This window comes from Myodes glareolus, chromosome 9 (assembly GCF_982192425.1).
Source record: "Myodes glareolus chromosome 9, mMyoGla1.1, whole genome shotgun sequence".
In the NCBI taxonomy this organism is placed as follows: domain Eukaryota; kingdom Metazoa; phylum Chordata; class Mammalia; order Rodentia; family Cricetidae; genus Myodes; species Myodes glareolus.
This window is the reverse complement of record NC_142034.1, coordinates 88140793-88154398: the sequence shown is the minus strand read 5'-3', so window position 1 is coordinate 88154398 and position 13606 is coordinate 88140793. Positions and strand designations below refer to the sequence as shown.

Genomic DNA, 13606 nt, shown 5'->3' with positions numbered 1-13606 from the left:
TCTCACACACATACACACTCTCCTGCATTATACAATCCTAGAAACTGGGAGGCCTGAGGTCCTGTTTCCAGCAGATCTGGTTGCTATGGAGGAATTCCTTTGGTACGGGGGCAGCTTGTATGAGAGTGTCCTCCATAGGTTCATCTACCTGGACATTTGGTTCCCAACTGGTAGAGCTATTTGGGGACATTTAGGAGGTATGGCCTCACTAGAGGAAGTATGTCACCGGGGACAGGATTTGAGAGCTTCAGGCCTTGCCCTATTTGTAGTTGGCTTTCTCTCTCTCTCTCCACTCTCTGCTTGTGTTTAAGATATGACCCCTCAGTTTGCTGCTCCGTTGCTTGCTGCCATGGTCCCTGCCAGGATGAACTCCAACCCTCTTGGACCATAAGCCAAAATAAACTCTTCTTCTCGAAGTTGCCTTGGTCACACTGCTTCTTCACAGTAACAGAGAGTAACCAACACACTGATTCACCGACAGCAGGCTTCTCACTTTGACCTCAGATAACAGTCCTCTTAACTTCTGAATGCTCCAGATTGCTACACAGACAGATGTCATGCTACAGGTCAGCCTTTGCAGACTGAATGATGGTGGGTATGAACGAGTGAGTGAATGGATGTCGGGTGAATGTCTGGGGACTAAAAGGCCTCCTTTAAGCATAATTCTCTATTGTTTTTGTTTCGCTTTTCAAGACAGGGTTTCTCTGTGTTGCTTTGGAGCCCGTCCTGGAACTAGCTCTTGTAGACCAGGCTGGCCTCGAACTCACAGAGATCCACCTGCCTCTGCCTCCTGAGTGCTCGGATTAAAGGCATGTGTCACCACCGTTCAGCAATAATTTTCTATTTTGTAATTTGGGAGAAGAGGTCGCAAGGAGCACCAAAGGAAGTACTGAGTCTGAAACAGGTCTCAATGTCACACACGAGGCTGGCTCACAGTCTTTACAGTTTACATTAATTGTCAGTATTTGAAAATTAAAAATCCAATTGATAACCTTTTGAAGTTCCACTCTGGTGTACAGCTCAGTAGTGGAGCACTTGCCAGCATGTGTGAGGCCCTGGGTTGCAGGCCTAAGAACTACAAAAAAGAAATATAAGGACCACGGGCCACACAGAGCCCTAGAGCCTGCTCGCTGGATCTAGGAGGCAGCATCCACATTAAACAAGCAGGGTCAGTGCCCCCCAGATGGACGGGTCTACAGTTAGGTGCGCCTCCAGCATTTCCATCACATGCTTGGCCTGTAAGCATTTTAGTCTGCAACCCCTAGGCCACTGGCCGTCAGACGTCAGCCCTTGGGGACGAGCTGAAATCAGTGCAGTGGGTCGTGAAGAAGAAAAAGAAAATAACGGCATATTCTGGGTACGACTCCAAATATTCCTGTTGATAACAAAGCATTCAGATGTTTAAGACTGCCTATATCTAAAACCGTGTCTGTATACATATCATCCTGTATGATTTATTATTATTTTAGTGTGTGTGTATGTGTGTGTCTCTGTGTACGCTTGTGAGCAGCTTTTCCTCTCCTTCCCCTTTGTAGATCCTAGGAATTAAACTCAGGTTGTCAGGCTAGGTGGCAACCACCTTTACCTATTAAGCCATCCCACCTGCCCTCCTGTATGCTTTAAAGCATCTCTATACAGGGCATCCCAACACAATGTAAGTGCCATAATTGAGTTGTTAAGATAATGCATTGAATATTTGTATTTTTTTATATATTAATTTTTAATCTACTCTTCAAACATATTCAATCTGTGATTGATTTCCAGGATCAGGAACCCAAGAGTACCAAGGACTTTCTTTTTAACAGAAGAGAGGAAACTTCAGAGTACATCCCCTGCCCCAAACTCCCACACAGGGAATGCAAAGGTGTGTATGTGTTTGGGAACAGAAATAAGCAAGGGGAATCATTTCCCCGGCAACAACAGGTACAAGCCTAGTTGGTAAAGCAGAGAAATGTTCACTCTGTGAAACCTGTGAATTTCCCGTCACCTAAGAGACTGAGAGTCACCGTTACAACCCTGGAAAACCACTATCCCAGTTGATCAGGTGCTGTGGGGCTTATTTCAGGGAGCAGACACCCTCCTGAGAGCCTCCTGTGTGAAGTACTAGGGTCCTGGTGCACAGGAACGTAAGCCATAACTTCTGATGTGCCACTCTGGAAGGCTAACAACTCTAAATGAGAGTGCTCACCGGTCTGCTCAGGCATCCCCACTATGACCCTGACTCCTGGCTCCAGCAGGGCTATCAGGTCAGATTGGCATGTTTTCTTTTTCCCCTAGGCCCCACCTGCTCAGCCCAGACCCACCTCTCAGTCAGTGCCTTGCTCTGGGTGTCCCGGGCTGCCTGCAGGTCCTTCTCCAGTCGCCTCCGGGCCATCTCTAGCTGTTCCACCTCTCCCTGGGTCCACTTCCGGGGGCTGATAAAGCGCATCTCCTTCAGCAGTTCCTCCTTCTCGTTGATGAGGATCAGCCGGTCCCTCTCTGAGTCTAGCACCCCAGGCCAGGCCTCACTGTCAAGTTTGGCCAGCTGGATTTTGAGGTTGGCGATCCTGGGGGGTTGAGAAAGTGAGCGTGATAGATGAACAATGACGTTATAGGAACTGGAAGATGGGTGGTTCTTCTAAGGACATGAAGTACCAGGATCCAGGATGTCCTCAGAGCAGACAACTACTGTTTCCTTTTTGCTCAGCTCCTGGGCCATTGCAGTAGAGATTGGACACCATGGCAGGCAACAGTTTCTTACCAGGAGCTCTGGGACCCTGGGTGAGGTGCTCACATCTCTGAAGGGAATTATAAGATCTCCTTCCCAGGGTGGTGGCACATGCATGCACACACATAGACACACTCAAAGCATAGTATTTGGCATATAGTAAGCCCTCCATAAATGTTTCTATGCTACTTCCATCACTGGTTGGACCACTGATACTAGTTATGTAACACTGGGAAGATGTCCTGAGCCTTGGAGCTGAGACAAGCAATAACTTATGTCCAGAGTGGGTATGAAAGCCAGGCATGACGTACGCAGTGTGCTGTGTATGAATGGGGCTGAGCCATCGGCAAGGGGAAATCACTGGGCCGTGGCTACCTGTGTGCTCTCAGTTCTTTCTGAGTGTAGTAATGGTACTGTGAGAACAGTCATGAGACATGTGAGACAGTCTCAGTCAGAGACCCTGAGTTAGGAGTTCTGGCCTTGACTTTTATGATGGAAAGAATCGTCTCCTGGGGAAAAATCATCTGAGGGGCTGGGAACATTGGGGGCCTCTGTGCTTTCACACACACGAGGCCTTGGGTTCGGTTCCCAGAAGAAACAATGAAAATCGTTTCGGTATCAGAGCTTCTAGTACAACGCCTGGTCAATTGTAGGCAGTTATTGAATACTAAGGAAAGCAGCCAGTAGCCCTGAATCTTAACTTTTCTAAGACTTAGAATCCTCAACTGTAAGGTAGGGACAACGATGGTAACCAAAGAGACAGCCCATGAGCACCACATGGAAAATTTGCAACAAGAACTCTACATATTGTCAGGCGTTCTGCAGACAATGGCAATTATTCCCATGCTACTTAAAGAGTATTGTCATAAACCCCCAAGAGCGAGCACACCACTGTCTTTTAGGATCTGGTCTCTGCAAAGTGCTCTGGGGTCTTGGGCTCTAGTGTTACTGCATCGCTAAGGGGCAGACACAAAAGACTCACTGATCTCATCGGACAGGCACTTTAGGGCTCACTTGAGATCAAAAATCATCACACATGGCCAGTCTTTGTAGTGAGCCCAGTCCTATGGACTTGACGTTTCAGCTCACTTATATGAAATGTGACCAAACTTTCTTTACCAAATACTGTTGGATTTGAGATGCCTTGTGGTATGCAGCCAAGGTTCTATATAGACAAATCCATCTAGCTTGTTCTCCAACCAAGAGTCCTCGCAGGAGTTCTAAGTTAATTATTTGATTTTGTATTCATGTACACAGCAATGGACGACTATGCCTGTGGTTGCTGACTCCCAGTGCTCAAAGGCTAGAATGGTACAATAGTGCTGGTGGGACTCAGCTACAGCAGGACACTGAAAAGTGACTGATGCATTCCTGTGTGTACTTTCCAGGGTGGCTTTCCCAGGCCACTATATTTTAAACTTTAGGTCGTCCATCCTTTGGAGAATCAGATGTAACTACTAGTCCTTCTCTCAGATGCACAGGGGACAAAACCTGGAAGGCGCCGGCCAAGGGAGATCTCCATGAATTACTGCTCCATCTCTCCCCTTCTTTAAGACCTGCGCCCTCTGTTTCCCCATCCCATAAAGGGCTGTCTTCTCTCTCAAATTCAGCTTTCGGTGGTAGTGAGACATTTAATGTCTCAGTCCCGGGGGGGACAGTTCACTCCTTCAGTCTCTCTAGGACTGGTTATCTAAGATATACATTGCCACCCACAGGTTGGAAGACATCAGAAGGTCAAGGATGGGAGGCACAAATATACAACTGTTGCAGTCTTGCTAAGCCCCTAGGGGGAGCTGAAACAGTGCACACGAAAGAAAACTCTTCCCACCGGAGCGTCATCCAATTCCTTCCTTGTTATTAGCCCAGCTTCTCCTGAGGAAATGATAGGTCCTCAGGTCACTTGGTGCGCTGACCTCAATCCTCATCCCAGCATGAGCACAAGACCCGTGCTTGGATCTTCTGGGAGTGGTAATTCCCCCTATCCTCTACTGGCCCTGCAACAACGACAGGCCATTCAAAACCTACCAGTGACTCTCTCTCAGACCCAGTATTTATCAAACCTATTAGGAACACGGCTTGGGAGGACAATGATATCGGGACCAACCTGGGAGTCGTAGCAAGACCCTGTCTCAAAAAACCGAGAACACAGTTATACTCCAACCCCCAAATCAGACAAACAAGAGTCCCTAGTAAAAGATCCATCTGTGGGGAAAGAGGTGGCCTTTCTGAGGAGGCTGGAAACCTGGAGGTAGGTAAGCATAACACACCTGCTGGATGTCCATCTTGCTGTTTTGATGAGGAAAGCCTACTTGGGGATGAAGCCAACACAGAGGGCGAGTCAACAAGCAGGGCAGAGAGGATGAAACTAAATTTTAGCTGTACCATCCGAACCCTGGATCTAGCGGAGCCTGATGCCAAAAGTCCCCCTGCTGGGGGAGGGGTGGGTTAGCCTGCGGAATTCCGTTTTCTTTCATTCCTTTGGTTTCTACTCAGTTTCTGATGCTAGTGCCAGGAGCTGTGCTGCCCAATGGGAATGGGCAGAGCCTCAGGCTGGGCAACATCCTAGCTGGCTCCATGGAGATGCTTCACAGACCGCCAATTGGTCTAGAAAACAATGCATGCCACTAAGTTTAGCCACCACCAAAATGGCCAGTTAGCTCTTTCCCAATAACGCTAGTGCATCATGTAGAAAGAATACCATGAACTCAAAGCCGGAACATCCAGGGTTCAAATACTAACTGTGCTACCTGGGAGAGCCACGGAACATCCTGGTCAAACTTTTCTCCCCTCTAACAGATAGATAGCAAGATAGGAACTCTGTCCTTCCTTCCTTCCTTCCTTCCTTCCTTCCTTCCTTCCTTCCTTCCTTCTTTCCTTCCTTCCTTCCTTCCTTTCTTCCTCCTTCCTTCTTCCTTCCTTTTTGGTTTTATGAGCCAGGGTTTCTCTGTGTAGCTTTGGAGCCTGTCCTGAAACTCGCTTTGTAGACCAGGTTGGCCTTTAAGTCCATCCATCTCTTCCTTCTGAGTGCTGGAATGGAAGACGTGCACCACCACAACTCTGGCTTTTTATTTTCTTAAGGTATCACATTTTGCTTGTCTGTTTATGCAGGTGTGTAGGGCTGCATGCTATGCTACATGCCACATGTGTACGGAGGTCAGAGAATAACTTGCCGGAGTCACTTCTCCCTCCTGCGTGGATCCCTGGGATTGAACTCTGATAGGCTCATTAGCAATCGCCCTTACCCAGTAAGCCATCTCCTCAGCTCTGCGGGAAGTTTTTAAAACTGGATAAGCCGGTCGGTGCACAACTCTTTTTAGTACAACACGCAATCTTCCTATGCTTTTCCACAAATGCAGTAGAAACAATGGCTTTATGATGCTATCATTGTAGTGGTGAAACCCAGCTGCTTACGAGTCTATGCAGCCACAGAACATCCGAATCCCCGGAGCCCAAGCTGCTGGAAAGCACCAGCTATTGAAGCAGGGAGGTGTTACATCAGGATTTTAAGACTGATTTCATAATTACGTTCATTTTCATTCACAAGGACATCTGTGGGGCTGGTGGGATGACTCAGCAGGTAAAGGCAATTGCCACTCAGGGATCTGAATTCAATCCCCAGAACCCACCTAAGTATGGAAGGAGTAAAGAGACTCCACAAAGTTGTCTTCGGACGTGTGCACAGTAACATGTGTGCATCCCAACACTGTCCCTGCACACACATCATACATGCATAATAACAAGAAGTCAGGTGGGAATCCTGGCTCATTGGTAGAATATAAGTGCCTTCCATGGGCAAGGCCCTGGATTCAATCCCCAGGACCCCACCCTGACCCCCAAAAGCTTAAAAAGCCTGAACTACAGATCAGCCGGCCTAGATAACATGGGGGAAACCTTGTCTAAAAACAAACAAGCAACATATCTAGAGAAACAACTGGAGATGCGGTTGTTGCACCTGCTTGGCACGCACAGGGCCCTGGGTTCAATCCCCGTTACAAAAAACACAAATAACATTTTTTTGGGGGGTGTGTGAAGCGAGAAATGTCTGTAGTCTTCTTTCACCTGTTACTGGGCCAAATCAAACAAATCTACTGCTCCTTCAAACCAAACTAATTCCAAGAACATCAGAAAGCGTTAACTTTCAAATCCAAGCCAGGTAAATAGAAAAATTACTAGGCTCTGAGGTTAAACAGACCTGGGTTCAAACATAGTTCAGCTCTGTCTAGCACAGCGTCCTGGGCCAGTCATCTCCTCTCCAAAACATAAAAGGATGCTTACACCGTACCTTGATAATCTATGTGAAGATTAAGCAGGAGGTGTGTCCACAGGGGCCTCACCACAGGAGTTACAAATATGACCTTCCCCAGCTCCGGCCCCGACTTACCTTCTCTTAGCCTCTTCATACCGCAGGCGCAGTCTGACCTTCTCTGCCAACTGGTTGCTGCTGCTGGTGCCGAACTGGAGGACAGGATAAGAACAGAGACAGGAATTACGTGGTTACCGCAGCGAGGCCAGTGTCGAGCGAGGTTTCAATAGCTCATGCGAGACCTGACAGCTTCCGTGGGCAGAGCCAAGAATAGCTCCCAGTCACTGGGCTGGCTGTGTAGACTGCGGAGGAAGATAGCTAAAGAAAGACACTTTTCTTCCTTCGGGCCATAAGAATGGTCTCAAACTTAAGCACTTTGGGAAAAGAAACAAAAGTCCGCCCCCCTATTCCATCTTACAGGAAAAAAAAAATCAGTCAAGGGCCAAAGCAGATAAAAAGCAGAGACTGCGGATGAGAGGGGTAGGAGCAGGTAACATACAAGAACCAACTTGGGGATAGCCGAAAACTCGGGGAGGCTACAGTGAGATCAGAAGCCCTGCAGAGTCAGAAAAAAGTCCAGAAAGCAGCAAGCACACCTAGTCTGGCTCTCCGGGGGCCTGTGGCTGGGTGAATGGCTGGGACAGGGAAGGGGGAATAGCCTGTTTCTACACTTGCCTATCGAAAACGTAACTGCAGGCTCACGGAATCACACTTGGACAGAGTGTCCCCTCATTAGAGGGGAAAGAGCTACCAAACTCAGTCGGGGACAGCATTTAACCAGTGGAGGCTAGGAGGCGGTCACCCAGTGTCCTGTGCTCCCGGAGAGGAGAGCAAAGGCTCTCTGAAGACCACACTCACTGTGGGCTGGTCCTACTTGGCCATTTTCATGACTGGCAGCATTTTCACCACCCACGACTGGGACCAGACTGAACCTTGGCACCAAGGGTCAGCAGCTGTCTGAGAGCTGTAAGCATTGTGTGTGGAATAATGAGACAAATGCACTCTGCTTTCCAGATGGAAAGAGATCCAGAATGGAGCTACAAAACAGTATGAAAGAAACGAGAGGAAGGCGCTTCACCCATTAAAAACACATTGCACGCAGGGCCTACAGGCATAAGCTCTTGGCCAGGCAGTAGTTAGGACGGTGGAAGCCAACACTAGGATTTTTTTCGTATCATCATTCCACTTTTGGGGTTCACTGAGCTCCACCTGGCTGAGTTAACATTCACAGATCAGCTCCTCCAGTGATGAAGGACAAGTAGTTGCCCTGCTAGGGCGGCCTCCCAGGTACCACCCCGGGCTACTCACACTCCCAGAGATGTCCGTCTGTGAGCTCACGTCCAGGAACTGCTTTGGCATGGGGAAGCTGGAACTCTCCAGAGAGCTGCTGCTGGACCATAGGTCAGAGTGAGAACCTCTGTCTGTGCGGAAGCCATCCTTCAGCATGGCAAGGCTCTGCAGTATAGGGAGGGGGCGGGGAGCAGTGAGTGTTGTGGCTCCTTGGCAGTGCCCTCAGTCTCCAGAGAAGGACATCGAATCCCCTGCTACTGGAGATGCCGGTGATAATGAGCCACCACGTGAGTGCTGGGAATTGAACCCAGAACCTCGGGAGAAGAGTCAGTGCTCTTAACAGCTAAGCCATCTCTCCAGGCCCCTCAGGTGGAACTCTTGCTGTTTCTTTATCACTGCATGATCTGAGATAGCTGATTACCTCCCTATGCGTCTACCTACTTTTCTGTGAAGTGGGAAAATTCCAGTTCTTACTGTGTTGGCTAGTTTTGTGTGTCAACTTGACACAAGCTAGAATCATCTGACAGGAGGGAACCTCAACAGAGACACCACCTCCAGAAGGCAAGCCTATAGGGCTTTCCTTAATAGGAGATTGATTGGGGAGGGCCCAGCCAGGGTCCACCCACTGAGGGTGGTGCCACTCTTGGGCGGGTGGTCCTGGGTTCTCTAAGAAAGCAGGCTGAGGATGGCACGAGGACCTAGCCAGTAAGCAGCACCCCTCCATGGCCTCTGCATCAGCTCCTGCCTCCAGGTTCCTGCCCCGTTTGAGTTCCTGCCTGACTTCCTTCAGTGGAGGACTTGAGGTAGTAACGCAGGCAGAAGAAACCCTTTCCTCTCCAGTTTGCTTTTGGTAATGCTGTTTCGTCATATCGACTGTAACCCCAAGACAATTACTTTACAGGCGTGTCAATTAGAGGTGTAGTCCATTAAAAGACAATGCAACGTGATGCCAACACTCAGCATCACTGCAAATTTACTGCACCAAACAGGTTCTCTGAGAAATCTTTCGATCATCTTCACTGTACCGATGAGAAGCTGGAAGTGACAGCTCGGGGCTCTCAACCACTAATCATAAGCAGGAGTATCCTTTGCTATCCACGCACGCCCTTGTGATCACTGGACCACAGCTCTCTTGTTAACCAACGTTTCCTCCCGAAGCCGGCAGTGGCAGTTCTCAGTCTTGGCCTCCTGAAGTGTCAGTGAAGCAAGGGGAAGGTGTCTTCAGGGTTAGGTGACTCTGGGCGGGGATTACATTCAGGAGTGAAGCAATGGGCTTGTGAATCACGTATTCTAGGGTCTGACTGATGGCTCTGCCACTTACTGCCTGAGTCTGACTGTCCTTATCTATAGAGTGGAGATAACCTGAGCCGCGTGTGCAGAGCCCTTAGCCCCATCACCACGTTGTGGAATTGATCTCCGTGGTTCAGTTCCCAGCACAGAGAACACAGGAGAGTGACTCAAAGACATTGTGATGTTCAGAGTGAAATGGCTCCACCAGTTGGTCCATTCAAAAACAAGCTGGAGGGGGCTGGAGAGATGGCTCAGGGGTTAAGAGCACTGGCCGCCTTCCAGAGGTCCTGAGTTCAATTCCCAGCAACCACATGGTGGCTCACAACCGCCTATAATGAGATCTGGCGCCCTCTTCTATTGTGCAGGCAGAACACTTAATGAATAATAAATAAATCTTTTTAAAAAACCAATCAAACAAGCAGAAAAACAACAAACCAAGATGTGTGGTAAGAGCTAGTGGTCGGGAGCTAGCTGTGCTAGTACAGTAGACAAAGCTTCCATTCTAGCTTTGCCGCCGGCAGAGACCATATGGCCTTAGGCAAGTAACTCAGTGCTTCTAAGCTTCCATTCTCTCCTTTATAAAGCGGGGGAGGGTAGGCAATCTCAAGAAGCCTGCTAGAGGGTAAATTTACCTCATTCTAAATGCCTGCGATTCTTTCTTTCTAATTTTGGTCTATTGGCACTACATACTAAATTATGCTAGGGATGGGACCAAAGTCTAAATGCAAAATTGATGCTTCATGCACATACATAGCCAAAAGGTACCTTGATATTTTCGATGCACACATATTGGGTCTGTGTCTGTGCCTGCCATGCAAAGTCAGGTATACAATTTTCCATGGAATTACCATGTGAATGTTCAAAAAATATTTGGACTCAGGAAACTCATCCGGTCATGAGAACTGAGAGGTCCCTATGGTGTGTAAAAGTAGCCGGTGTGAAGGGTCCTTATACAGGGTACCAGGGGCTCGCATTCCTGAGGCCCTCATCACCTTGATCAGGTCTTGCTTCTCCTTTTCTCCGCAAGTGATGGCTTTCTTGATTGCTTTGGTTTCCCTCAACACAGCCTGGGCCTCATCCAGTTTGTAGCCACCCTGAGCATCGGACATTTTCTTGTCAATCCTAGGGGTCAGGAAACGAGAGCAATCAGACACGAGAAGACGGGGAAAGCACAGGCGCTCTCAAGTCTTGCCTCTTCATCCTGCACAGCCGTGCCCAGGCTCTGCTGGGGTGGGGGTGGGGTGGGCACAGAAGGACCGTGTCAAGCTGCAGATGTGTATGACTGCAGAATGGAGAAGCACGGGCTCTTCTAAGTATGACCTCTTAGTGAAAATCTGCCCTGATTCCCTTCTGAGTCCGCCAGGCTGGGGAGGGGGTCCCCTGCAACATGTTTCCAAGAGATGAGCAACTTGGCTTGTGCTGTGACAGTAACTTAGACTCCAACTGTGGTATCCTGGGGAACAGAGCTGAACATGAATGGCATTAGAATCTGGCATAGACTCCTCGGGGGCGAGGAGATGGTGTGTCTCCTGTCCTGTATGTCACAGGCTGCTTAGCAGTGTCCCCGACACTGATCCACAAATTGTTAATAATACCCCAGTCTTGAGTTGTGACCACTTCCTGCCAGGTGTGATGGCCTGCTTTAAATCCAATGCTTTAAATCCCAATGCTTTAAATCCCAGCATTGGGAGGCAGAGGCAGGCAGATCTCTGTGAGTTCCAGGTTGCTAAGGCTACACAGTCTCAAAAAAAAAAAAGTTTCCATATATTGTCCAAATAGATGGTACCAAATCACCCTTGATGGAGAAACACTGGGTCTAACTTTGTGGAGTGCCCCCTTTTTTTAATCTTTCTGTGGGTTCTGGGGGTTGAACTCAGGTTGTACCTTGCAAGCATGACAAGCACTTTTACCTGGTGAGCCATCTCACTGCCTGAGATTCCTGTCGGCAATAAACACGTGTAGAATTACAGGACTCGATGAGGGCAAGGTGAGAAGGACAAAAGACTCTCAGCTGTCACAGTGATCTACTGTGTAGCCTTGGACACGGCTCACAACCACACACATCCTCGGTGTTCTAACAAAGCCTAGATCGTGGTATTTGCCTGGCCCTGTTCAGGGCTGTTCTCACCGTCAAATGGGATAAAGAACTTAAACCCTATGGCGAACTAGGAAGTAGTGTCTAACTGTAAGGGATTAAACACCACTAGCCTGGAGATGATTGGCTTATCCAGGCCCTATGTATAGGTCTGTTTTGATGAAAAGAAAGGTTGAAGGAGAAAAGCAGAGTGTCTCCCTGCTCGTTTCATAAGTGCTGACATCACATCAGGGCTGTACCCACGGGTGGTAAGCGCTCTGCCACTGAGCTATGACTTAACCAGAGACGGCTGAGGGGTGGGGACCCTTAGAGGACTAGGCTGTGGAGGAGGTTCTGAGAGTCGATACACTTAAAACTCCATCCTTTCATCAAAGGCTGGCCTGAGGCATCCATGGAGGGTGGAAAAAGGGGAGTTTAACAGTCAAGGGAACACCACAAACCCATTATTCCAGCACAGAAACCCTCACAGGCATTCCTCTCTGGCTTCCTGCTACAGCCCAAACTGTCCCGTGCTAAATCACTTGGAAAGGAGGAAAGGGGAAATAGGAGCAGGTTCCCACCCTGCCCTGGCTCCGGAGAAGGAGAAAGGACAGGAGGGAGGGGTCCCCACGCTGCTGACCCCTGCAGTTACTTCAGCTTCCGTGGAGACAAAACAAAGCCCCATTTGTGTTTCCACTAAAAATAGCCCGTCTATCCTTTTGAGGACTTAGGCCTGGGCAAGCCTGCCAGGTTGGCTATTATCTATCTCAGAGTTAGTCTGAAAACGTTCGCATCGCTCCACATAGTTCTGTGGGTGATATTCCAGAGAAACATCCCCAGAGTTCGGGTAGGATGGAAGGTCCCCCCCAGGCCAAACTATGGGGAGCTGTATGCCTCAACAGGTCTGAAGGCTGGGCAGCACTCTCCTCTGCCAACAGGGCAAGAATGGTTTTATATCCCCAGAAGGGTGGACAGAGCTGTTTGTGTGCTGGGCTGCAAAGAGCTTTTGCCTGATTTCTCCAGGCCCTTAGCGACCTGGGCTCCGGAATTGGGCTGCAGAGAGTAGCTCAGAGCGGACACTTGGAACACAGCTGGATGGAGCAAGAGGGGTTGGGGAGAGCAAAGGGTCGCCATTGTGTACTCAGTAAAAGAGTCTTTCGGGGTGGGGGTGGGGGTAAAAGGAAAGAAACATATGTGTTGGGCAGTGGAGAGATGTGTTGTAGGATTTCCAAATTATGCCTGTCCTTTCTGGCATGTCTTTGGGGACTCAGAAGCTAGGCATAGCCTCTGATAGTAGCTGGTTCATCCCGTCTTGTCTAGACAATTCTAGCACAGGGGCTTTTTCTTTCTGTGGAGTGCAGAAAGAGCGCCTGCCATGCCCTTCCCCTGACAAAGCAACAGCCTAAGTCTCAGCTCCCTCCGCTCACAAGGGGTCAAGCCGCAGGCCAACACTCTGGTTTTGATTTTTCTTTTTCCTTGTCCTTGAAAGGTTTCCTTTCGTCTTCATCTACCTTCCTCTTTCCTTTTCTTTCTAATTTAAACAAAACAGAACAGAAACTCTTGTTGCTGACTATGAACCAAACTCATGGGTTCTTAGACATAGCTGCTCAACAACTCTTGGCTGGTATCATGGAGGCAAGCACGTAAGCTCTTGGGAAGCAGAAGAACTTTATGTCGGTCTCTAACAGTGATCCTGATATGTCATCAAAGTTCCTCTGGAAACTCCCTAAATTATTCCTAAAGAATGAGGTTCCCTGGGCTGGAGAGATGGCTCAGCGGTTAAGAGCATTGCCTGCTCTCCCAAAGGTCCTGAGTTCAATTCCCATCATCCACATGGTGGCTCACAACCATCTGTAATGAGGTCTGGTGCCCTCTTCTGGCCTGTAGGCATACACGCAGACAGAATATTGTGTACATAATAAATAAATAATTATTTTTTTAA

General features: G+C 48.7%; 1 protein-coding gene across 2 annotated transcripts in view; it reads right to left on the bottom strand.

Moving 5' to 3' along the window:
- Wwc1 (WW and C2 domain containing 1) overlaps positions 1 to 13606 on the bottom strand; it is a 153673-nt gene that overhangs the window by 41275 nt on the left and 98792 nt on the right. For both annotated transcript variants that reach the window (XM_048436005.3, XM_048436006.3), the window contains exons 6-9: positions 10583 to 10712; positions 8319 to 8465; positions 7089 to 7162; positions 2304 to 2546 (exon numbers count right to left, since the gene is read on the bottom strand). In XM_048436005.3, coding sequence (XP_048291962.1) covers positions 2304 to 2546; positions 7089 to 7162; positions 8319 to 8465; positions 10583 to 10712 — 594 coding nt within the window. The remainder of the gene's footprint in view (positions 1 to 2303; positions 2547 to 7088; positions 7163 to 8318; positions 8466 to 10582; positions 10713 to 13606) is intronic.